Here is a 25,015-nt window from a genome sequence, read left to right as displayed (position 1 = left end):
AAGACGCCAATATCAGTTTTTTCCTTTTTAGACAACAGATCAGAATGCTACTACCAGGATCAGACTACTTGAAATCAGCTCAATAAAGGCCAACAGAAATGCAGCATTGGGAATCAAAATGAGTATAGGTAATGACAGGTGCTATTTTTATCCCCTGTAGTGTGGAAGACAACCAACTGGGTCATCTGTCGTCCCAACAATGTCCAGACAAAAAGAAAAGAACTGATATTTTTGCCTTCTTTTGCCTGTTGTGATAATTTGTATAATGTGTTCCAAGTATTTGACCCCTAGGAGCACAGAGCCCTCAGTGGTAAACATGGTGAAACTGAAAAGGAATGATGTTGAAATGATACTGTAGGGTGGAAAAGTAAAGTCGGTTGCTGGAACCTCCTTCCCCATCACCTGTGCACATCATGCAAGTTGTGAAAGTTGGCAAGCTATGATTGGTGAGGATTTAAGGTTTACTCTGACATGTCTCTTGGCCAAGACAAGGCATGAATTTATGACTTTATAGCAGCTGTCAGACTTGCACTGTAACCCTGAACTTTTCTAGACATTACTTGGAGGAGCTGTATGTGTGAACACAAACGTCCGAATCAGTTGAACCAGACAGTGAACGGACTTTACCCTGCCAGCTCCCTAGTACAAACGCTGTGTAATGATTTAGCCCGTTTGTGATTACAGCCGGTCATTGTCCGGAGAATTCACAGCGAGCGGGGTCTGAACGCGTCTCACACGGAAGATCTCCGGTTGTGTGCTGCATGTGTGAAAAGGCAACTCCAGACAATGTCTGTACCTGATTCTCTGGAGATTGGAAGGAGTTCAATGTGAACATGTGCTTATGATTGTTTTTTGTTACACATTATTCATCTCAAAAGGCTAAAATATTGTCTAGTATGACCCCAGCATAAGAAAGGTAACTCAGGTGTTAACACTGAAACGACACTGCACTAAAAAAACAATGCAAGGGCCTGCATTGGTAATAGTGAGTTGCTTCAGTGGTTATGGATGGGACAATGAAATATAATGATAAATATAATAATATGGGAGAAGATTTTACAAATCTGGAAAATCATCGCAAAATTACCATTTTCTCTACATTTCAGTCTACTAGGAATGTTAACTTGCGCATATCTGATTAACTTACATGGTGTGTTGCTGGGTGATGTTGTAACAGCAGCAAACAGCAAACTGAGTCAGGTTCAACTTTTTAGACACGGCCCTCTGCGTCAGGACACAAATTGCATCAGTACAGTGGTTTTACTGAAGTGAATGGAGGGATCTGCCTTTTTTAATGCAATGCTAATGTCGGTCTGTACACAGCCTTGGTTTTAAACAGTCAATCTGCTGATTTGTAGTTATGGTGCCAAGCGGGATAAGTGATAAAAATGCCATTAAGTAATATGAGCCTGGGATATTCTGCTGAAGAGCAACATTGCCTAGAATTTCAGTGGCAGACAGCTTTTCCAAAAAAAACGATTAGCAGTCCTGTTCGTCTTTAGATTTGTGAGCAGTAGAAAATAAACACACATTGTTTCTTGAGCTGTTGTGGTTCATCTTGAATGCAGGATTATGGGTTTTGCTCGGGGATCTTGGGCTGAAAACAGTTTAAGAACCCACTGCACCAACTTATATAGCCAGCTTTTATAGCCAAGATTTTGCTTTTGACAAAATGGCATGAATCCCTTCTCCCTTGTCTGTCCCATCATTCTGACACCTCTGGCCTGTGGAATTGTTGGAGGGGAAATTGAAGAAGCACTGTACCTGCCGCATTTTTATCCCTAAGCACAGTGGGAGAGGCTGAGCTTCAGCAGTCCCTCTGTATGCATCTTGTAGAGGAGTTTGAACTCAGCGGGCAGCTGATGGGATTCCTGCCATTTGGTGGTGAACTTGGTGCCCTTCTTGTCATAGTAATGGTACGGCAGCTCTTTACCCGTGTTGGGGTCCCAGCCGAAGGGCCAGAAGCCAAACAGGTGGATCTGGTCACACATGGATGACGCCAGCGTGTACATCAGGATGCCAGTGCTCAGGCGCTTTGGCGAGAGCTGCTTTGTTTTCCAGTAGCTGTTAAGTGAAAAGGACAATTGAAAGAACCTTAGATCTTTCATAATAACAGTAAAGTGTAATGTAAATAGTGTGAAGGAATAATACGATTGGATTCAATCCTAAATAGACTAAAGTGGAGCCCTTAAATGTTGTCTCTGCAGTTTGTTCCTATGTTAGTGATTCTGGGTTTTAATAGTTTCATTTAAGGGTTATTTTAAGGTAATTTTTTAATTTTATGTTAAAAAGGCAAATAATCTGAGTTTATTCTCAGAATTAAACTTGGGGAAAAAATGACTAAAACATTTATTTAAAATCCTTGCGAAAATCTGATTTTAAAGTAACTTAACAGCTATAGTTTAACTGTTGCTGTTCTTTTTTTTTTTTTTTTTTAACATACCCTTAATTCTCAAAATGTGGCCAGGGCTTTTCTTTAGCTCAACTTCAGAGAACCAGGTCTTTATTTAAAACAGGATTATACTGAAGAAAGGCCTTTGTGTTTCCTGATCTGCTCCTGTTCCATCTTGATAATGTACATTTCCACAGCACTAATTCAATTACTACAACAACAACAAGAATCACGTTATATTCACCACTCTGGTGTTCTGAGTTTCTCTGACAGAAAAACTGTTTTCATTCACTAACTAATTCAAAGTGTTTCTACTTTTTTATATATAATGCTTTGAAGCTACTATCAATTAACCTAAACACTTGCTGTCTTGATATTTAATAACTAAAGCCTCCCATCCACACAAAGAGCACAATCTTTCCCGATACTGGTAGGCTTTTATTTATATTACGAAATGCTTGACAGCGATTAAAAAACAACATCAGAATTACTTAGTGAATGAGCACTGATGTGGTTTTGGAAATGTACAGTACGTTACACTGATTTTACCTTATGAACCATTATAGTACATGTCAAAGACAAATGTGTATTTCAGCAATACAAAAAAATGGAGAGATAACAACTGTTTCAACCTTTAAAAGGTCAGAATTTGAGCTTGTGTCAGGTTCTGTCCATTAATATCTACATTCATATCATCATCGTTATTCATAAGGATTCTGAGACTAAGTTGTTAGTGAAAGAAGTGACTTCAGAGAATGAAATACAAAAAAAAGTAATAATCATAATCTGATCACTGCTGATGCTTTCATCGGCCAGTCCGGCTCTGCAGCATCACAGAGGGGGAACTCTCCAAACTGGCCTCAACAAAAGCATCTCCAAGAGTCCTTGAGTTGCTGAAAGCCGTCTGAGCTGCTTAAACGTGGTAATTCTTCCAGAGCAGGTAGATTTAATGGGATTGGTGAAGATTAGGCTACTGTACGAGCTGCCTATTCTGCTGCTACAACACTAAGCACCAGACTTAAATCCCTCTCCACACACACAGTTACAGCTCTGCACCATACCTTTCACTAAATAGCTGTTTCCTTATAATCCGGCTTTGGAGCCTAAATCTCCTGTTTGAAATATAGAGCACAGTTCAATACAATACAACCACATGTTAGCCTGGTTCCATAAACTACTACTAACACTGGGACAGATCGGCGAACGATCGAGTGACAGACAGTTCCTAACACATTTTGCAAAGAAAGAACTGAGTAACGTGTGTCCTGAGTAACATGTCAGGGGACAGGGTTGACCATCCTTAAAAGGAGGAAATGGTCTAACTGTGTGCAAGGCAACTCTGACAAGCATAAAACACTGCTGCTAGTGGTCATAGTCCAGGCAGCTATTACTCGTCCTCCAAAACGCATTTTGTAAAACCACTGAATAGCAACTAAACTTTATTTTTAGAGAACAGTGTTGGACCTGTGAAGTTCTATATTTTTTCCTATTATCAACAAAACCCATAGATAGAATAAAAACAAAAATTCATGATTTTACCAACAAGTTTTGTGTGTTTTTCCAAAGCATCTTAGCTCGATAAGAGCTTATCCTACCTCAACACACCTTCACTGTTGTCTGAAACTATTAAAAACACATCAGCGGACCACACTGTAGCACTAGGTGACATGTTCCTTCGCTACCAAGGACACACGCAGTAGTTTTTCTGGAAATACTCACTAGAGCATAAAATGCGTATTAATCTGCCACTGAAAATAGTCTCCAACAAATGCAGTTTCCTTCTGTTTGAGTAAGATTTAACAAAAACTGCAGTGCCAAGCTGTTTTAAGAAATTACTGAGCCTTGTTTGAAAAATGTAAATGTGTATTGTGAGCCATAAAGTATTGAGAAATGCATCGCCAGTTTTGGTCTTTCCACAGGATTTGTTGGCAATGAGAAAAATATAGAATAACACCAGCCTCATTTTTCAACGTGCAAGTTGTATTCAAACATCTTATCTGCATCATCAATCAATCAAGATAAGGAGAACTCTTACAAGGTGTAACTTCAAAGGTCCGTGATTAGAAGTGGAGTAGGGGTTTTTGTTAATGTATAGCAAAGTTACTGTGTGTTTGTGTTACTTATTGTTGATGTACTGCATCATGACAATGTATCTTGTGGCTATATTGTGGTAGTCTGGTGTATCTTACTTGTTGATGTACTGCATGATATTTCCAGGCCAGGCCAGCTGGACCCTCAGCTGACCTTGATGCTCCACAAAGAAGTCGACCAGCGTCCTCGTCACCGTGGCCGACGTGTGGAAGAAAAATGCCGGGATCCACAGGATGGCGCCGTCCAACTTCTTCAGGCTCAGAAAGAAGTTGTTCCTGTCCTGCACAGTCAGTAAATTGTTGTAATATTTCTCCAGGATACTGGGGTTAAAGGTTGTCATGTTGGTCCGCCGCCCAACGTCCTTCTTAAAGATCTCGGTCGGTGCAAAGTTGCAGCGGAAGACGAAGTCGAACTTCTCGATCTGGGGTCCACAGCGCGAGCCGGTGAGGATACCACTGTTGCCGACCACGGCACAGACGTTGTAATGTTTGTTAAGGATCGGCGAGACTTCAGGGAGGAGGGAGCGGAAGTTCTCGCCGATGGAGAAGACGTACTTGTGGCTGGAGTAGTCATAATGCATCAGCTGTCCGATTCGGACAGAGTCACGCGTCAGTGTGAAGTTGTGGGGGATGTCGATGTACTGAGAGATTTCCTTCCTACAAGAGAGAAAGACATCTTTGTTTATCACTGCATTCTTACTGTAAGTTTCCACAAATCAGACTGAAAAATCGGTTTGCACAAAATACACTTTTTTTTTCTGAAGCTACTGTACACAGAAGATCTGCAGGGTCTGGAGAAGATAACAGCAATACCTACAAAACGACATGGTGTTGATTTGGAGTCTAAGTTTGTCCAAATGGACAAAATAACAAGAACCTTTCCCTCATGGCATTGTGTGTACTATGAGTGCACTTATCCTTAGTGGTATTTATCCATGCAGATAGTTTTGGTGTTCATGTTTTTTTGAGATATCTCCATCTAAATCTTTTGCCAGCCCCCCAGATTTCTGGCAGCAGAAATCCCAGAGACAGATACCTGAAAACCTGGATAAATAAATCCAAAACTATCTACATGAAAAGATAGCAGCAGGGGGAACTTATACGGTATTTATTGTTGTCATTTGTGTGAACTGACCCTTAAATCTCAAACAAAATCTTGGAAAAGAGTCTCAGCATGTCAACACCCTCTGGTTCAATGACAAGAACTACAAACTAGAAAATGCACTCAGTAGAGCGCAGACCTCAGCCAAGGCCAATGATAAATAACATACACCAGACTCCAGGGGGAAAAAAAATCTAATTCATCCTAAATGATCCAGATCTGCCCCAAAATTGAATGGGTTCTTCCCTGAATCATGCCCCATCCCTCCAACAAGTTTGGCGCAGATCAGTTCAGTATTTTTTGTGTAATCCTGCTGACAAATAAACAAACAAAAAACCAAGGAACAAACAGAACCGTGTGGTCACATAACCTTCTCGGTGGAGGTGATAAACAAGCACTTTACTCGACACAGTAACAGATGAAGACCTGTCTACTGAGCCATAGAAATCTGTTAATATTTTCTTTTTTTTTTTAAAGGTGTGGCTGTTGTAATATTGCTGATCCAGGAGTTTAAGCTTATTTTACAGCTCCACTCACTACCCTGGATATGAAAATGTGACTGAATTTGTAATAATGACAAACAGTGGATTAGAGGAAAGAGCTGATGAAGGGTTTATACCCAATAGTGAACAGATCTGATTAACTATAAACACAACAAAACTAGTTTATGCCGTTTCTGCATTTACTGTACATTCTATCCCTCAGTCTAATTGGAAACAATGATTATGATGATGTAATCCTCAATCTACATCAAACATTATTAGTGTGCAGATGAATATTTGTGGATGATGGAGGAGCAGACTCTTGATGTTTATGCAGTTGTTCTCTTTTATTGTTGTCCTGATGCTGTTCCTCAACTGATGATCAGTTTATCTGGATAATATTTTGGCTCTGTGGTTGGAAGAAAGCTACATCTGCTACTACTGGGGCTTCCACTGCTACTTGCCAAATACACAAGTAAACGTATGGGCCAAAAGACAGACATACAGACCTGAGTCAGATTTAAGCCATAAAAATAAGGACCTCTGATTTGACTTGGATTTGACTTATGTGAGACCTGACTAACTTAAGTTTTGACTTGACTTTTGGCTTGAAAGCAAAACTATTCCAGTCTCAAATTTCTACCTGGAACAATGAAGAAATAAATGAGACAGCAACAGGGAGGATGTGCCACATCTTGAATATAAAATTATTAGTCCCCTACAATGAAACACATTGGTCTCTGTGATGTAAAAAAAAACCATTATCAGCGGCTTCAAAAGCAACCCGCTTTGACAAGACTTGAGACTTGATTTGGACTTGCTTCAACTGAGTTGAGACTTACAGTAACTTGGACTGAATCAAACTAGTCTGAGTCAAAACAGCAACACTAAAAGTTCGTGCCGCTGTTTTTGTGAAACGATTAGTTGAACATGTCACATCAGTTTCTGTTGTTAGACTAAACTTTCTTGCATATTGTGAAAAATATCTCACTTTAATCTTTGAGTTTTAGTCCTCAAAGAAAGAGCGAGACTGTTTGTGTGTGTGTGTGTGTGTGTGTGTGTTTGTGTGTGTGTGTGTGTGTGTGTGTGTGTGTGTGTGTGTGTGTGTGTGTGTGTGTGTGTGTGTGTGTGTGTGTGTGTGTGTGTGTAGGCGTGTGTGTGTGTGCGTGTGTGTGTGCGCGCACATACCTCTGCTGTATAAAAGCAGTGCTGTTGTACCTCCATTTAGAGGAGTTCTGCATGTCCTCGCTGAGAGCATTGGTCAGAGGAGTGAAAGCTGGATCCAGATACTTCATCGCCAGCTGGGAGCTACACCAAGGAGGAGGAGGAGACATGGAGGTTAACCCAGGCTTCCTCTGTTAGGAGGAGGTCGGCTTGATCCACTTCCACTTCAAAATGTTTCCAGAGGCATTTTAGCTTTTAAAACAAGGTCTGTAGGAACTATCTTCTTTTAGCAGCTTTGAGAACCATTAAAGGTAATTTGGGGCAGAAACACGAGCAGTCAGATGATCAGACAGGTTGTTCACAAGCCAAGAGTTTAGCCAAATTATCTATCACTGGGTTTGGAGGTAAAAGTTGTTGCACACCGGGTCTGAACTGAATTTCCAATGCAAAAATGTGGAGCCATGTGCATAAATTGTGCATACGAACACTTCAACCTTTTCAACAGTAAAAGAAAGTATTGAGTTGACCCAATTAGTCAAGCACACTCTTTTCAGGATGCAACAAAAACACAAGGATTCAACTACTTGCCTGGCTTTGTTTGAATTTCTCACACATAAATTTAAACTTGGTGTGGAAATTCCACATGAAAAGACAGCAGTAATCCTTCATTGTGTGCGCATGCAACTGCAGTAAGTACAGCAGGTCAAAGATGAATTAGGAACTTGTTCTGTAATCTGTGACTGATGTTTACAACAGACAGTTTGGGTAATAATTTTACTGTTCGTCTTCGTTTTCCCATCCAAATAATGGGTTCACTGAAACCTGTCTGATTTTCTGATCAGATTCAGATTTGTTGTAGTAATGTTGTTTAGAAATAATGGCCAAAATTATGAAAATAACCAGAATTGTGCTATTAAAGGGCTTCAGCAGGGCTCTGCAGAAAATAAATGATTACTGATATTCTGTCTTTTTCTCCATCAGTACAACCTTCTTCACAAAGCTAAAATGCCTGCAAAAGAAGCTGCCTGAAATGTGCAAGTGTTTGAGGAGCCATTCAGCAAATACGTAAAGTTTTGTTTCTTCAGGGAAACCAGCTACAGTTAAAACTGGTTCAGACAGTTTTATTTACACTATCAGCTCAGTGTAAACACAGAATTACAGCCTCTTTCCTACTTGTGAATCTAGTTTAAAAACACTTCAGTGTACTGTGGGAAAATGAGCAATACGGCCAAACTGTTGCAGCAATTCTGTCCATCTTAGCAAGTTTTTCATAGTTAATTTGAAACCGGGTATGTTGAATGAAATATTTACTCTACATCCAAAATCGGTTTCTTTTACTTCTTTCATTCTCAGGTTTTAAAGCAGCTGTTCACATCTGAAATGATACCTTGTTTACTGCAGTACAGTGAAAAATCTATTGTGTTTTTTTATACTGAACGGATATCGGAGTACTTGTTAAGATGAACACTTTTTTGCAGTGAATGATGCCTTAACTTTTCTATTTCCCACTAATGATAAGTAAATTAAAGCCAAGACTAAACCAGGAGATTAACCATGTATATACTTTGTACGCTTTTCGATGTGTCCATTTGTGCATTGAAATCTTGACATTTTGATTGTATTTGTTTTTTCTTGTCCATGACGTTGCCGCCAGGTAGAGTGACTTCTCTCTCAGATCAGAACAGCACTCAGTCCACATTTCCTATAAAGGCAACACTCTTTGTTTTACCCAGAGTCAATCGAGAAAATGGAAGTCTGCTTCAACTCTGTGCATCCGGAAGAATAAATGTGACAGAGACAGCTGTATCTTACACTAAAGCGGTTATAAACCATGTAAAATCAAAGATGGTGAAGGATTTCTTCCTCATCTTCAACTGGAGTGCTACTTTGTGTGGGCTTTGATAGAAGAGATCATTTTGATTCAAGGCAATTTGTGCTTTTTGTTACTTTATACCCAGTGTGCCTCATGTCCTTTTTTTTTCACCTTAGAAGTCACTAAGAAGATATCATCCAGGGAGTTTAAATTTTCGTCATTCTTCCCTCAATACTGAAACAAGCGACTGAGTGACTGAAATGTCTTTGTTTCATTACCTGTCCATCCAGGATCCGGGGTACCTAGAACTCTATAGGGAAAGATGTAAAACTAACTTGTTAGCTGACAAGATACAACAAGTCAATCAGACAACTTTGGAATTGTCGGAAGGTGTATATTGTTTTTCTCTTTCTTGCTGGATATAGGATAGAAGTTTACCACTTCTTCAGGTTTTTGTGCTAAACTAGGCTAATTATATCCTAGATCTCTCTCTGTACTGGATGCACATAGATGAAACCGATCTTCTCATCTGTCTCTGGGAAAGACTGACAAAGAGGTTTTTTCTAAAATAGTTGGGTTAATCAGAGAACTTTCCTCTGTTTCTCAGCTACCTTTGACTGAACATTCAAATGTCAAGGTTTAAGGTCAAGGCTCTGCTATGGCAGACACAAGTGGTCAAACAGTATTAAGTAGTAAGTTTGGTTCATCTGAAAAGGAAAACCAGGTTGGTGGAGTTTACTGCTTCAGGACAGTTCAGACTGTGTCAGGGGTTTGATCACTGAGGTTTTGATGAAATCCAACACCAAAAGCTTCTGTGATCATTCAAACATTCTATAACTTATCATACTGTCCTGCACGGCAAACCCAACCTCTGCGGTTCCAGACTAGGCAAAAACAAACCCTGAAAAGTAGAAGTAAATACTGTTTGACCCGGATCTGATGGCAGTCAGACCTCCAGCAGCCTTATTGTGTTCTTGCAGTGTCCACCATCTTACTAGATAGTGAGACTCAGACAGAGAGGTGCAGCGCTGAATCAGGATTAGCATAAAATACTGATTAGAATTTACCCAAAAGAATACTGTGGAAATACTATCGACGAACTTATTGGAGTTGAGAAAGCTTCTCGTTTTGTAGCAAGACTTCTCAATTTGGGCCAAATATATAGATGATTCTTGTTAGTATCAATGAATATAACCTTAACTAGCATAGGAAACTTTTCTAAAAGATAACTCAAAACTTCTATATTACTGGTTCTTTAATATATGGTTATTTAAGAATGAAACAATGAGATTATGTGACACAGCATTCTGTTGTTAAAAATACTTGCTAAAATCCTCCATAAAATGAAATCTAGGAAAAATTTGGAAATAAAATTGGAAAATTATTTTTATTCTTACTATTTGTACATAATTTTTATTTCATGCTGTATCAAATCCAAAACCACACCACAAAATTCAGGGTCTAGGAGTCAATGTTTCTTTGTGTCTTGTTAGTGACACAAACAGTTCGATGGCTGCATGTCTCATCTTGGCTAAAAAAGCTGAAGCAGAAGCTGCTGCTGATTTTACAAGTAAGACCGAAGATATAGCATCTTCAAATGTCAAAGACCCCACACTTCAGATGATCAACAGCCGGAGAGATAGATATATATATAAATAGATAGATAGACAGATAGCTAGAGAAGTATAGGTAAAGATCAAACTGCCATAGAAAAATAAAATTATTAAAAGAAAAAAACAGAAAGACAGAGTACATCCTTGTGTTTTGAATTAAAATGTCAGCACTCTGTATTCACCTCAGGTCTGGTTTGCGAGGCGGCCTCTCGCTGCAGCGGGGACGTGAAACAAAAACAAACAAATAAAAAAAAACTCACTCACTCTTGTCTTCATCAGTTACTTTAAAATAACAATTAACTGACAGAAAAGAATGACAAAAACAGACTGTAAAGACCCGGCATGCAGAAGTAAAGTATATTTCAATACTTACTGTATATCATATTACTGCAACAATAAAACACTTATAATTGTGATATAATACAGCTGTAATGGTGATCATTTTAGTTGTATAGCACTTTTTGCAACAATTACAAAGTGCTGACGAAATAAAAAGACAATCAATTTGACCATCAGGCACAGTTAAAGACGGATTTGGTCTATCAACACTGGGTTGAGTCGATACATCCATCCATCCATCTATCCATCCATTAGCTGTTTAGCCTAATGGTGTCGCTAGAAAAAAAGGTCTAGGGGGCGCCATATGGAATATGCTATTTTTCATTGTATACTGGCCAGTAGTTTTTCGGATATGTTGACATGTTGAGGGATAGATGGACAATCAGATGAACTAACACCCTCTCCACCCAATAGCTGCACCACATACAGAGCAAAACCAGAAATTTCCCTGACTCATCATGTTCCTGAGGATTAACTCTCACTCTACAACAACACAGCATGAAACTTATACAGCTCTGTCCACTACCACAGTGTTTTCAAAATGCTGCTCACCTTCACAACTAACTCACTCTGAGCATAACCTTGGCCTTTGGTGACAGCGAGCAAGGAGGAAAATGATTACAGGCAGGAGGAAAATGACTGCGGCTCTTGTGCTGTAAATCAGAGCCAAAGATGGCACGTTGCCCTCCAGAACCTCCATCAGACCAATTCTGTTTTAGTGTCACAATCCGGACCTGTTGGACAACCATGATTTACAGGATGCTTTTCTATCAAGCTGTGCTGCAGTGGCCACGCAAAAAGCTGTTAAAAAGTATCAGATCAAACTGGTGTCATACTAGTGATATCCTGTTTGCACTAGAATCAGAAGCAGGAAAAATGCAGTAAACCCAGGCATAAACACATCTCACACACACACACTAAAAATCTGAACATCTAAACTGTGATTGGTCCATATGGACTACATATTCACCTCACAGATGTCATTGGTGAATAAGGTGGCTAACATAGAAAGTTATCAACTATGTTACTTTTTTATGAACTTTTTAAAATAACTTTTTTTTGTGCAAATTGTAATCACTCTGTTTCCACAGAGCAGATATTTTACACATCATTCATCCCTAACTGAACCACTTACGAGTAACCATTGCATATACAGAACATTTCATTCAAATATACATGTTCACTGAGAAAAGTCGCACATGCAAGTATCCATCTCTGAATTTTAAGGAACAAGAGAACCAGGTCTTTTTTGAAACTTACATTAGAGACTTCTATTACTAATTTCCTTTGTTTAAGTCATTTTGATCATAGTTTATCCCTATATTCTGGTCTGCCCCTGTTTAAATTTGCTGTTGATGCAAATTCAACACTTCCTCCATGTTACCTGTAGTCTTGACAAATGCAGTATATTGTAGCATTACTGTTTTTGCTGTTTTTGCACTGGCAGCGTCTGTTTTCTGTACAAATCCTATGAAGCTCGGCGCTGAAAACGCTCAACGTACTCAGCGCAAAAACACCCTCAACATACAGCTTTTTATCCTGCTGCACCCATGGCACATATAGTTGAAAATAGTGCAACTTTTGGAACACCGCCAATCTCGTCAATGTCACTTCTCTCTCACCAACCAATCAAAATCAAGAAGGGGGTGGAACTTACGATATCAACACTGTCAACAATGGCAGTGGAGAAACTAATCCTGGCTGTCACTGACAACCCAGTTATTTACGATCTAACATTGAAGGGTTACCATGATCAATATTTGAAATGAAGAGAGTGGAGGGATGTTGCCACATCTGTCAGGATGTCAGGTGTGTGTCTTTTGTCACAGTCGTATTTCTGATCATTCACAACGAAGTTCTGCGGAAGTACAAGAAGATGGTTTTTGTAACCTTGCAACATTAAGTACCTGAGAGAAGCGCTCTGAAAAGGAGGTCATGGGCGTTTCCAGTGCTAAAACAGCTTCCTGTGGACACAGTCCCTTAATTCCATCAGTGCAACAACAGTCATGTCATGCTCACCTCTCTGCCTATCTCAGTTTCTCTTCATATCACAAATACTATTATTGTTAATTCCAGCCACTTCTACTTTGCTGTTTGTTGTGTAAAATCAGTTTAAGCTGATATCAATTATTTGACTTCCAGCAAGTCAAAGGCACAATCCCTCCCTTTTCTGGTAGGGCCTTTCATGTGAAACATGCAGGAGGTTTTACTGACATTAGCTCAACACTGATCAAAAGAACAGCAAAGTAGCAGAAACATCATCAGTGAATGAAAAAAGAATTTGTATTATAAGGGAAGCTATGAACAGCAGTGTGGTGAACATGACATGACTGTGTGGTACTGATAGAATTAGTCCTGTGGAAATGTTCATATGCTAAATTTATCAGCATCACGTGGGTAATAACAGTTACCTATAACATTAGTATTTTGTTACTTGTCCACTTTGAAAACACTAGAGACTCAAAACCTGCTTAGAATTAGTATTGAACCTGGAATTAGGACACAGGTCAGATTTCAGGTATCCACTTGAATTCTCACTGTGTCCTCATGATTCTCATTATCCGCTGAAATATTGCTAAGCGAACAACTCATACATTACCCAAAGGTCCTGTTCAGTCTGAGTCAGTATAAATGTTTGCATATGAAATGTATTCACAAAATGTATGAGAACCGCCCATTTAACCCTTGTGCTCTATAAAAACAGAAAAAAACTTTAGCAACTGTAAAAAGTTTTGTTTTCACTATTTAAGAAGTTTTATCAAATTTAAATCATTTAAATAATTTCGTACAATATACCTCATAATAAGCACTAAAAGTACTTGGCAATGAAGTGACTACGAAAGAGACAGAAGAGCTGTGAGTGAATGAGCTGATCTAGTTCACAGCCGTAGTATTAAGTGACAGATGCCCTGTTTTCCTCAGGCTGATACAAACTTACACTAACTCGAAATACACACTCATAGGTACCACATTTAGACCAGTTTATCAGGGCATAGCTGTCTCCCTATTAAAAAAAACAATCAGCCAGTCAGTGTCATCCACCACTGACTTGAAAAAAATGGTAGTTCGCCTGTAGACTTTATCAATGACACACAGGCAGTGTTAGAAAATAAGAGCAAGACCTTCATTCTATAATAAGGAATGCATCAGTGCCTCTTATGTTCCACTTCAACTAAAGTCTGGGGGAGAAAGCTACTGGTGAATTGAGGTTTGTTGGTTCAGCACAGAAGTTTACTCTCTTCAGGTGATCATTGTCGCAAATCAACTGAGGGTATTTTAATCATGGAGAGGTGTAGTAGTAGCAGCAATAATACCAACAGTAACAGCAGTAATGATACCAATAGTGGTACGGTACCAAAAGGGCAGTGAGAGTAACAATTCTAGTAGTTGTATCTGCACAAGAAGAAGTAAAGAATTGGAAAAATAGTTAAATATTAATAGTAGCAAAACTAGTAGACATGGATTAGAAGTGGCAGTATTTTGTAGAGGCAAGATTAATAGTAGGAGTAGTGATGTTGCTACTAGTAGTAGTACGGCAGTAGTAGTGGTCGGAATGAGAAAGCTAATAGTAATAGTACTTGCAAAAGCAGTAGTAGCATAAAATAGTAAAATTGTAGTAGTAGCAATAGTAGAAGTAAATTGTAGTAGTACTTCTATGCCTGCGTGTAGTAGCAGCAGTAATGGTAAGAGTCACAGTGATGTTGCTACTAGTAGTAGTACTGTAATAGCAGCTAGTAAGTTTAACTGTTTTTGTGTCACATGATGGAATACTTTATAAGATTTAAGGTGTAGAGACAATTAGCTTAGCTTAGCCTAAAGACTGGCAGGAGGGGGAAACAGCTACCTTGACTCTGTCCTAAGTGAAAAAATAAACAGCAGTTAATCTGTTTAATCTATACACAAACAGAAATGCAAAAATGACAATTGATGGTGTTAAGAGGAGTCACATGCTGTAACTGATTCTTGGCGAACAGCTGCCGCCTGCAGGAACTTGCCTGGAATCTTGTCGTCATGATGAGGTAGCCAGTAGTGACTTCATGAAGTCACTGGTCCTATTTCTCAAAGAAAATAGTTACAGAACATAACTCCCAATAAAACCACAATTTCTTGTTGTGTATATGTTGAACAAATGGGACACAGCACGTTACTTAGTGCTTTAGAGGTGCTGGTTGTTCTTTTTTTTTCTTAACTGTGGACTGAGACAATCTAGCTGTTTCACCCTGCTTCCGGTCTTTAAGCTAAGCTACGCTAACCATATCAGTTTCAGTTCCGTACTGAAAACAAATACATGAAAGTGGTATCAATCATCTCGTCTAACTCATGGCAAGAGAGCAAAGAAGTGTATTTCCCAAAATGTTGCAGCATTCATTTAATTTTTTTTTTTTTTTTGCAAATTGTCATCGGTTAGCTATTTCATTTGGCACACAGATTTAAATAAGTTTAATATCAGCACAGATGTACATCTATCTGCAGCTTCTGTCCACAAATATCGTCGGCTTATTGTCGGCCTTCAGTTTTCCTTCTTCGATCCCCCTCTACAGGGACATCAGAGGCCAGCTGCTTGCTCTAATATTTTGTCCACCTCTATTTACATTAACTGAGCAGAGGGTTAATTATCTGTAACCAGGGGCCCATCATCTTATAATTTGTTCATGGTTATTGCGAAACTGGTCATATTTTACACATCTGCCAATATGTTGTCCTGGATACTTGTGCTTTTTCAAAAAGATTTGTTTATATGAGAATTCATACGCTTGGTTCTTTATTTTTAAATGTCTAATTGGACTGAGAATACTTGGCGTAAAGTGGTTAGTGTTTAAAGGTATAATATGTAACTTTTACGCATTAAATAGTCAAAAAATGACTAAATCTATGTTATATATTCTGTTGAGTTATGTACTTACAATATCCAAAATGTTTCCAGCAATTTTCAAGCCTAGAAAAATCTGTAATTTTAATTAGGGTAACTCTCCTTTCATTTGGTTTCCTGTCAATGGTGTCATATCCCCTTTGCGCATGCTTCAGTGTTGTGGTTGTCAGTCAGAAGAGGACGAAAAGGACTTTTTTATCCCATTTCAAGGCCACATTTTTATGATACACTTTTTAAATGTTGGTCATTTTTAACTATATTTTTTGACCGGATAAACAAGCTGAGCAAACATTAGCGGCAGTTTGGCTTGCAGCCCCTCCGAAACACCCTGTGTCTGCCAAACAACGTCGGAGAAATCGTGATTTTGAACGTGAAACTGCCTTATTCAGTGTTTTTACTGGATTTAATCACCGGATCCATTTGTTCTGAAGAGGAGAAGACCTCTACTGCTCCTGGTAAAAACATAACCGAGAGAAGCTGACTGCAATGACGGCAATGGTGGTGAACACAACAACTCCCATGATCCCAATCTACTTCACGATGTCATCAAACTCCATCTTTTGTTATTGTTTTTATTGAGAGACCCCTAGCAGCAGAAAATTGCGTATTGGGCTTTTAAGAATTAAAGCTCTTATTGAGATTCTGCTGTTTCCCACTATACATGATATACCATCTGGCCAAAAGTATGTGGACACCTGGACATTCCAGTTATATGTGATAGCTAAATCTCATTCCAAAACCATGGACATTAATCTTCTGCTATAACAGCCTTTACATTTCTAGGAATTCTTTCTACCAGATGTTGGAACTGGCTGCAGGAATTTGCTTCCATTCAGCTGCAAGAGTACCAGTGAGGTCTTACACTGAGTGGGTCCAAGGTCTGGCTCACAGTCGGCATTCCAGTTCATCCCAAAGGTATTGGATGGGGTTGAGGTCAGGGCTCTGTACAGGTCAGCCAAGTTCTTTCAAACCAAACTGAGAAAACCATTTCTTTATGGGCCTGGCCTTGTTCCCAGACGCACTGTCATGTGGGAAGGAAAGGAAACAAACTGTTGACACAAAGCAGCCCAGTAGGAATTGATGTTAAGATGGGATGCTTTTTTGGTCTGAAATTCAACTGCATGCTATTGCATTTAGATTTCCTTTCATTTGAACTATGATGCCCAAACAATGCAAAAACAGACCCAGACCAAAAGTATATTTAGTATGAGAACATGAGTGTGCACATACTTTTGGCCATTTAATGCATAAATGATGAGAATGAACACTTTAGTGGGGTCTGTTCTGAGAAACAGGAAACATATTCTTACTGTGACTGACCAGTCCAGAATGAAAATCCTGCATGTAACCATAGCTGCATAGTGTGTGAGCTGTCAGGCCTCACACAGCACAGAGGCCTTCAGCTGAGTCTGATCAGCACAGGGCACCAGCCTCCAGAGATACTCTTAAAGCTTTTTCATCAACCAATGTTCATGTTGTTTCGTGATTTTATGGCTCCACTCCACAAGCACAAAGTGATTGCTCTGGTAACATAATCAATGAGGATTTAATTTCATTCGAAACCTGAAGAATCCAGAAATAGCCTACAATATTAGAGGAAACATGCTGCATCAGTAGGCAAAGTCAGCTGTTTTTTTAAATACCAAGGCAGCATATATACACCAGAAATAACTAAAAATAAAATCCAAGCACCCAGCTGTTCTGATGCAAACCAACAATCAGCTATTACATCTGCGTCTCAACAGCCTTCCCTGGACTCACCGAAACCCCGCATGAAACATGTACATCCTGGGTCCTCCATTAGGTCCGTATCTGGGGGTGCTGAGCAGGAAGTCCTTCTTGATGGACACGTAGCTGATGAGCGACAGGATGAGCAGCGCCACGCTGAACATGACGAGTCCCAGCGCGCTGGCGACTCGCACCATCCTGCCTCTCTGCGGGAAGCAGCCCCGCGTACCAGATGATCACTGACCGGCCGGGATGAGGAGACAGCGAGCACCCGGGCGCACCGCATCAGCGGCAAAGCTACGGCGGAGAGGCGGAGAAGACGCGCGCTTCACGCACATGCCATGGTCCCTGGCAGGAGGAAACGCAGATGCGGAGTCGCGGGGTCTAGCGTTATCTCACGGCGCGTTTCATGGGGCGCTGCGCGGCAGCGGCGACGCGTCGGCGGCAAGCGGGAGCGCAGAAATGCGGCCGGCTGGACGAGCGAAAGAGGACGCACCAACCGCGGATTTACCGACGCCTTGAACAGAGCCCACGAAGGCTACCGGGTCCATGTGTGGAGCGGGAGCGAAGAGCGGCAGGGCGCGGTTTTGGTAGCCCATTTAATAACCTGAACAGGAAGGTAAGGGGGTAGCGACGCGAGTGCGGAAGAAAAAACGCAGAACGAGCGAGCGTGACGCACTGACAGTCCATGTATCCCAGGATGGAGAGCAGAGGGGGGAAGAGGGTGGGGTGGTGGGGGTCTTGGAGCTTTTTCTGCGGGCATGCGGGATCAGATTACAGCCGGTTTCATAACCTTGGGGCGATGAGATGAGGCGGCGGGGAGAAGATGGAGGCGGCCGGCGGATGGTGTGCCCTCTCTTCATCTGCATCCTCGGCGCCTCTCTCCTCCTCTCTCCTCCTCTCTCCTCTCTCCGCGTAGCCTCATTAATTAAGCCCGAGTGTCGCTTTAAGGAGACGCAGCTCTTGCATCGCGGTAATCCGATAAATAGCTGCAGCAGCAGCAGCCGAGGCGGAGCTCCGCGCCCGGGTGGAGGCAGAGGGATGCGGAGAGAGACCGGGGGGCTGCAGGGGCGTAAAGTGTCAGCCTGTAAACAAACAACATCTAGCTACGGAAACGTGAAAATATTCAAACACACCTGTGTTCTGCTCTGTGTTAGTTTTACTAAAGAAACACCTCGTACATTAGTCGACTGTAGATTATATCCTATGAACATATATAGCATATATTAAATAATAGACTATAGGACATATATATAAATATATAATATTTTGATCCAGTATTGCGTTTTTTTTTCAGGCATTGAAATAATAGGCGTAGTAGGCTTTTTAGGTTTGTTTTAAATGTTGTGCTGTAGACAGTATATTATTATACTCAACATTAAAATACTTTGACATGCGTGATTCCATTATGTTCTTATAAGTGTTATGAAATATGGGTATACGTTAGTCTACTTAATATACAGGATGTACAATATGGACTACAGATGTGGCAGATGTGGGGATAATTAAGCCTCATGCAATTTTCACATTGTTTCACAAAACATTTGACAATGATTGATCTAAATGCTATTGTTAGCATGCTAACATGCTCACAGTAATAACACTAACAAACTGATCCTTACTTAGTGCAATGTTTACAATGTTCATCCGCCTAGTTTAGTGTGTTAGACAAGTTCATTTTATTTACAGAGCCCCGAATCACAAATTTGCAAAAAAAAAAAAAAAAAAAAAATTGGGGATTTTTGGGATTTTGGGATACTGGTCTAACTGTTTGAATCCACCAGCCACCTGAGTGGATTGTTGTTCAGTAATGAGAAAATTTGTGTCTATATATTATACATCATACAGTCCAGACCATAAGTACTTGGACAGTTTGCTTTGTCTAGTTTCACTTTTAGTTCACATGTGGTTCAGAGTTGACTGAGGGTTGCCATTTAGATGGAGGTGGAGTTGTCTGTCAGTATGAGGAGTAAAGAAGTGACCATGCCAGTGAAGAAGATAATAATGTAGCTAAAAAAAAATCTATCAAAGAGATACCAGAGGTAGTTGGTTTGCAAAAATCAACAACTGGGTACTTTCTGAAAAAGCAGGTGCACACAGGAGAAATAGAAAATGGAAAACAGGCTGATAGACCATGGAGCACATGTCTTGAAGATGAGCAGGAAATCATTTGCATGGTGAAGAAAAACCCCTTTATGACCGCACAGCAAGTCAAGAATGCTTTCCAGGATGTAGGCGGACATGTTTCCTTGTCAATGATCAAGAGAAGACTTCATGACCAGAACCTCAGAGGATTCACCACAAGATGCAAAAACAGAAAGGTCAGGCTGCAGTTCACAAAAACACAGAAAAAGAAACTGGTACAGTTCTGGAACTAAGTTCTACGGACTGACGGAAGAAAAATCAACTTCTGTGAATATGATAGAGGTTGGTCTTCATGGTGGTGGTTGTGTTATGGTTTGGCCATGTATGGCTGCCAAAGGAACTGGCACACTGGCATTTATTGATGATTTCACTGCTGACAGAAGCAGGATGAATGCAGAGGTATACAGGAGCATTCTGTGTGATCAGATTCAGTCAAATACATCAAAACTCACTGGATAACATTTCATCATTCAGCAGGACAACGATTCTAAACATATGACCAAAGCAACCAAAGAGCTTTTAAGAGTGAAGAAGTGGAATATCGTCGACTGGCTGAGTCAATTGAATGATCTCAGTCAGACTTAGAAGCAGTCCACTTGCTGAAGACCAGACTAAAGGCAGAGAGACCCCACAAGAAGCAAGAGCTGAAGGAGGCTGCAGTGAAGCTCTTGGAGAGCATCATTGGGGAAGATACAAAGTGTCTGCCGATGTCTTTGGGTCAAACCTTCATGCAATCATTGACTGCAAAGGATTGGCCATATGGCCATATATCGGATTTTTGTATGGGATATTTAACATTTAACATTTAAATTGATGATGCCTTTCTTTTTTTATTCTAATAATCTGTTTGTTTTGAGGGATTATTACTTTAATCAGTTTAGTCAAGACTAATGCACTAGTCTAACCCAACCTACAGACAGGCTACAAATCAAAAGAAAAGCCAACACATAGTGTCTTAGTTAGGTGTAGGACCACCATGTGCTGCCAGAACAGCTTCAGTGCACCTTGGCATTGATTCTCCAAGTCTCAAGAACTCTCCTGGAGGGATGGAACACCATTCTTCGTTTTAATGATGGTGGTGGAGAGCCCTTTCTAACGTGTCAGTCCAAAATCTCCCATAGGAGTTCAATTGGGTTGAGATCTGGTGACTGCGAAGGCCACAGAATATGATTCACACCATTTTCATACTAATCAACCCATTCAGTGATCCTTTGTGCCCTATGGATGGGAGCATCGCCATCCTGTTCCTCCAGTCATTTTTCAAGTTTTTCCTTTAATTTGTCATCCGTCTATGTATAAAGTTGAGTAGAAGGATACTGAATTATGCATAACAGACATACAGTTCTGTCTCCACAGGGTAAAGTTTCTCACTTGAGGTATGGTTAAAGGTGGTGTTACAATTAGAGTGTATGGGCCAAAATTTACCCCAGAATAACAGGATTACAGATATAAGCACTGGATTCAAAATGACATCATCTCCTGCTAAAGGACTGTATCTGATTTTGAAATGTGGGATTAGGTATCTCCATTCAGTAGTGAAGAAACACACATTCTCCACCACTGAAAGTTTACTTAATGTCAATCTACTTATACAGTTGATTCACGTGTTTGCACCACAACACAAAAAGACAGACAACACGAGGCTCTGGAAAGACATCAGGCAGACAGCCAGAAAGACAGGCTGCCATGGCTGCTGACATTTTAACAGTGACCTTTCTACAGGTCTTAAGGCCTGAACCTAAAACACACACATACACACAGGCAGAGAAAGCTGGAGAGAGAGAGGTCCTAAGGCTTTGTATAGGCTGTCAAACAGGTTTACAGATTATCCTAAAGCTTCAAATCAAATGTCTCTCTCTTGCTACCACACACACACACACACACACACACACACACACACACACACACACACACACACACACACACACACACACACACAAAAACACACACACACACACACATACACAGCAGTCCCATTCTTCCCGGTCAGTACTGCAGTTTTTCTCCACAGTGTGTTCAGCTGATGCAGAAAATAACTGATGACAAAAAAATCTAAGATATAAATTCTGAATCTGTTCAGTGTTAGTTTTCTGTTGACCATAGATATTTGGTAGAGAAAATGTGTTGCTGAACGAAAATGTGAACACCCTAAGTCTTCCCTTTGGAAATCTGTATGTGGGATCCCTGAGCAGTGGTTAATTGCAGCTGGGCTACAGAAACACAACTATAGTTATTGTCAGGCTCAGAACGTAATTGCCTGAGAGGTATATACATTTCTTACAGTAGACATTTTGACCAGTCTGTAAACAAGCATGCACAGTAGCAGGACTCTGGAAATGGCAGAACTAAACAGAAAACAGCCATTAGGAATGTTAGCAATCACAGCTGTGTGACAACTCAGATCATGTCCATCATACAGGTACTGTAAGGTCATATTAGCCTTCCCTCCAACCAAACTGCCCTTTTTCATGTAAGACATTCTGACATGACATAAAACAAATATCAAAATAATAATGGCTGGATTACCTTTAGCTGCCTCAGTTTCAGGGTCCTGGTATTGTTCATGCCGTCACACTGTCATGACACATGTCAGAACATTACTGGGACATTTGCATAAACAGAGCCATCCTTAATGTTATTAGTAACACCTACTTTTCCTACTGTGACAAGTCAAAATGTCTGCTATTAAAAAAAAGGCAAATTGCTCTGCACTCAACCCTGAAAGACAAAGTGATATCATGATTCCAGTATTGCTAATAAATCAATTTTGAGCAGATCAATCACAAATTGTAAAAAGCGTGGGAGAGCAATGCAGCAATTAGTAGCCTTTTAACCTAATATTGTACAAGTTAGTATAATGACTTCTCCCTTTTCAATCCAGATTCGGTATTCAAAGATTTTATTTGTCAAATGCTCATTCATTATGTGCAGTGAATATGTGGTAAAAGATTAGTGTGCAATGAAGAATAATTAGAAAAAGATTTATATAAAGAATAAAAAAAATCAAAAATGAAAATTATAAATATATATGTAGGTAGACTGTCCATATTTTCACTTTATAAAAATAAAAAACGTACAAACTGTATGTCACAGTTGTAAAGCAAACTGTAAAATAACATGATTGGGCGCAAATATACAAATATACCGGGTGGTATGAATGTAGGCAGCGTTGTTTCGACCACGGTAATCCACGCAGTCAGAGTTGAACAGAGGTGAACTCTGACACGTGAAAGTGCTGAAGCCGACCAGGAGATCACACTGAGACAGGAAACACATGCTTGATTTCATCAGTAGTGCAGACTTTAGTTCAGAGGTGCTGTAATAGCACTCTTAATATTAATACCAAAATCTGATAGCACCACTCCAACTTTACCTTTTTTCTACCTGTAACCATAGAAACCTGCAGACAGGCTCCACACGCTAACCATCATCGCTAGTTTCCTGCTGAATGAAAATGAATGAGTGTGACTCATCTCATCTAAACAGCTTTGAATATGTGACTAAGACTCCAAACAGCCACAGACATGACAGAACTGACATCGCTGATATGATGGAGTGTCAGAGCCAAAAATACAAAAACCAACAGTAGCTAAAAATTTATCTAGAACTAATATATAACACTGCAGAAACAATGGGTCTTTAAGAAAAAATGATGAAGAAAGAAAAAAGCGATCTAGAGAAAAGAGAAAAAGAGAGCAAAAGAAAGAGTTGAGGGTTTGGGAATCAGTTAAGGAAAAAAGATGAGGGAGTGGGTGTAACAGATAGAAGAGAAGTAAAATGACACTAAGGGGAGAGGGAGCAGAGGGAGGGGAGAGAGGGGAAGAGATTAAGAGAGCTCCACTATGAAAATATTGGCGTATCAGCTTCCAAAAGATAAAATAGGCCATCATGATTTTTTTTCTTCAGAGAGAAGCTGACTCTGTAATGATGCTTCTTCATCCCTCTGAGCCCCGATGAGTCACCAGCTGTTGCTGTTTTACACTATGTCAACAGGAAGTGGGTAAACATATGGACCATCACTCTGCTTGTCACTACCGTCATATTATAACATATAACCCAACAAAGACTCTCCATTACTAATACAACAGAGGACATGCATTATATAAATTCATTACTATGTTGTATGCACTGTATCATGATCTTATGGTTTTTTAAATGAGCAACTTTCCAAATCAGAAACATTACTTGTAAAGTATTTTTGGGCCAGAGCAGGGAGCGGGTTTTTAAATAGGGTGAAGCTTCACCACTGACACAGTTTATTTATAGATGGTTAATTTTTTCACCTTTTTTGATCCAGAGAAGGTTTGCTGAGAATCACGTTGTCATCAGTATGTATCAAGGGAAAGCAGCTGAGACTTAAAAGCCCATGGGCCAGCTCCAGGGGCAGTGCCTTGTTCAGCAGGACTTGGTTAGCACTAGGTTGAAAAAGAAGTGAAAGAGGAAAAAGAAAGAGACTGAGAAAGACACTGATGGATGGATGGACAGATTCTGAAAATCATTTTTTAAGTAAAACAAAAATCCAACCAAATACTACATTCAAATGTTCTTTAATGAGATCATAAAACTTCTTTTTTCATGCCAGAAAAAAAACATACACATTTTTTTCTATGAAAGGATGAAAGGCGTTCTTTCTCCTTTGTTCTTGCTCAGCTGCAGCAGTCCACTGAGCACTTCAATAAAAGCTAAATGAACTCATGAATCAGGCTGATCAGATTTTCATGTGAACTCTGTGATATGAAACCAATCAGAGGGGCTCACATCTCATGAAAGAGTCAATTAATAATCAATAGGCATTAGAGCAGAGGGAGGGTGGACAATCAGAGGCTACAGCTCCACCTGAGCCAAAGAGGCGTGAAATTACTGCACTCTATGTACAGTACACATGCATATACACACAGAAACAAACACTTATAAAAGATCTGGCTCACTCACTAATCCCGAAGTCTGAGGATTTCGCCCTTTTAGCAGACTACATTTATTTAGGATTATGCACCATTTGAGCACAACATTAAGTAAAACAGGCCCTCTTCCAGAGAGGGCAAGAAAGACACAACAAAGAGAATAGGTCACAACCCATCTTAGTTAAGATTCTACTTTGGTGGTGCAAATTCCCAACCAAATATTTTGGGGACCCTGGGACAGTTTCCTGCTTTGCTTGGTCGGTGATCCACCCATACACTGATTGTTCTCAAGTACTATACACAATCAATTTAATTTAGGCTAAATTGAAACCACAGTTTTCGAAATGTACTGCTAAAGATGTAATGCCTACCAAGT

General features: G+C 40.0%; 1 protein-coding gene across 1 annotated transcript; it reads right to left on the bottom strand.

Annotated features, from left to right (window-relative positions):
• Positions 1-1,781: 1,781 nt before the first annotated feature.
• Positions 1,782-17,790, bottom strand: st8sia3 (ST8 alpha-N-acetyl-neuraminide alpha-2,8-sialyltransferase 3). Its single transcript, XM_040157897.1, has 4 exons — positions 17,627-17,790; positions 7,255-7,374; positions 4,582-5,139; positions 1,782-2,064 (listed from the first exon to the last, which is right to left on the bottom strand). Exons 1-4 carry the CDS (start codon positions 17,788-17,790, stop codon positions 1,782-1,784), a joined length of 1,125 nt encoding a protein of 374 aa, XP_040013831.1.
• Between the last annotated feature and the right edge of the window lie 7,225 nt (positions 17,791-25,015).

This window comes from Xiphias gladius, chromosome 20, assembly GCF_016859285.1.
Source record: "Xiphias gladius isolate SHS-SW01 ecotype Sanya breed wild chromosome 20, ASM1685928v1, whole genome shotgun sequence".
NCBI classification, from domain to species: domain Eukaryota; kingdom Metazoa; phylum Chordata; class Actinopteri; order Istiophoriformes; family Xiphiidae; genus Xiphias; species Xiphias gladius.
The sequence above is the reverse complement of the archived record's forward strand: the minus strand, read 5'-3'. Positions and strand labels throughout refer to the sequence as shown.

Excerpts from the sequence above, each read along its gene's own strand:
- st8sia3 (XM_040157897.1), bottom strand. The coding sequence starts at position 17,790 with ATGGTGCGAGTCGCCAGCGCGCTGGGACTCGTCATGTTCAGCGTGGCG. Across the intron at positions 7,375-17,626 it reads ATGTTTCATGCGGGGTTTCG|CTCCCAGCTGGCGATGAAGT; the intron begins GTGAGTCCAGGG and ends TCCTTGGTGTAG. Across the intron at positions 5,140-7,254 it reads ACTGCTTTTATACAGCAGAG|GAAGGAAATCTCTCAGTACA; the intron begins GTATGTGCGCGC and ends TCTCTCTTGTAG.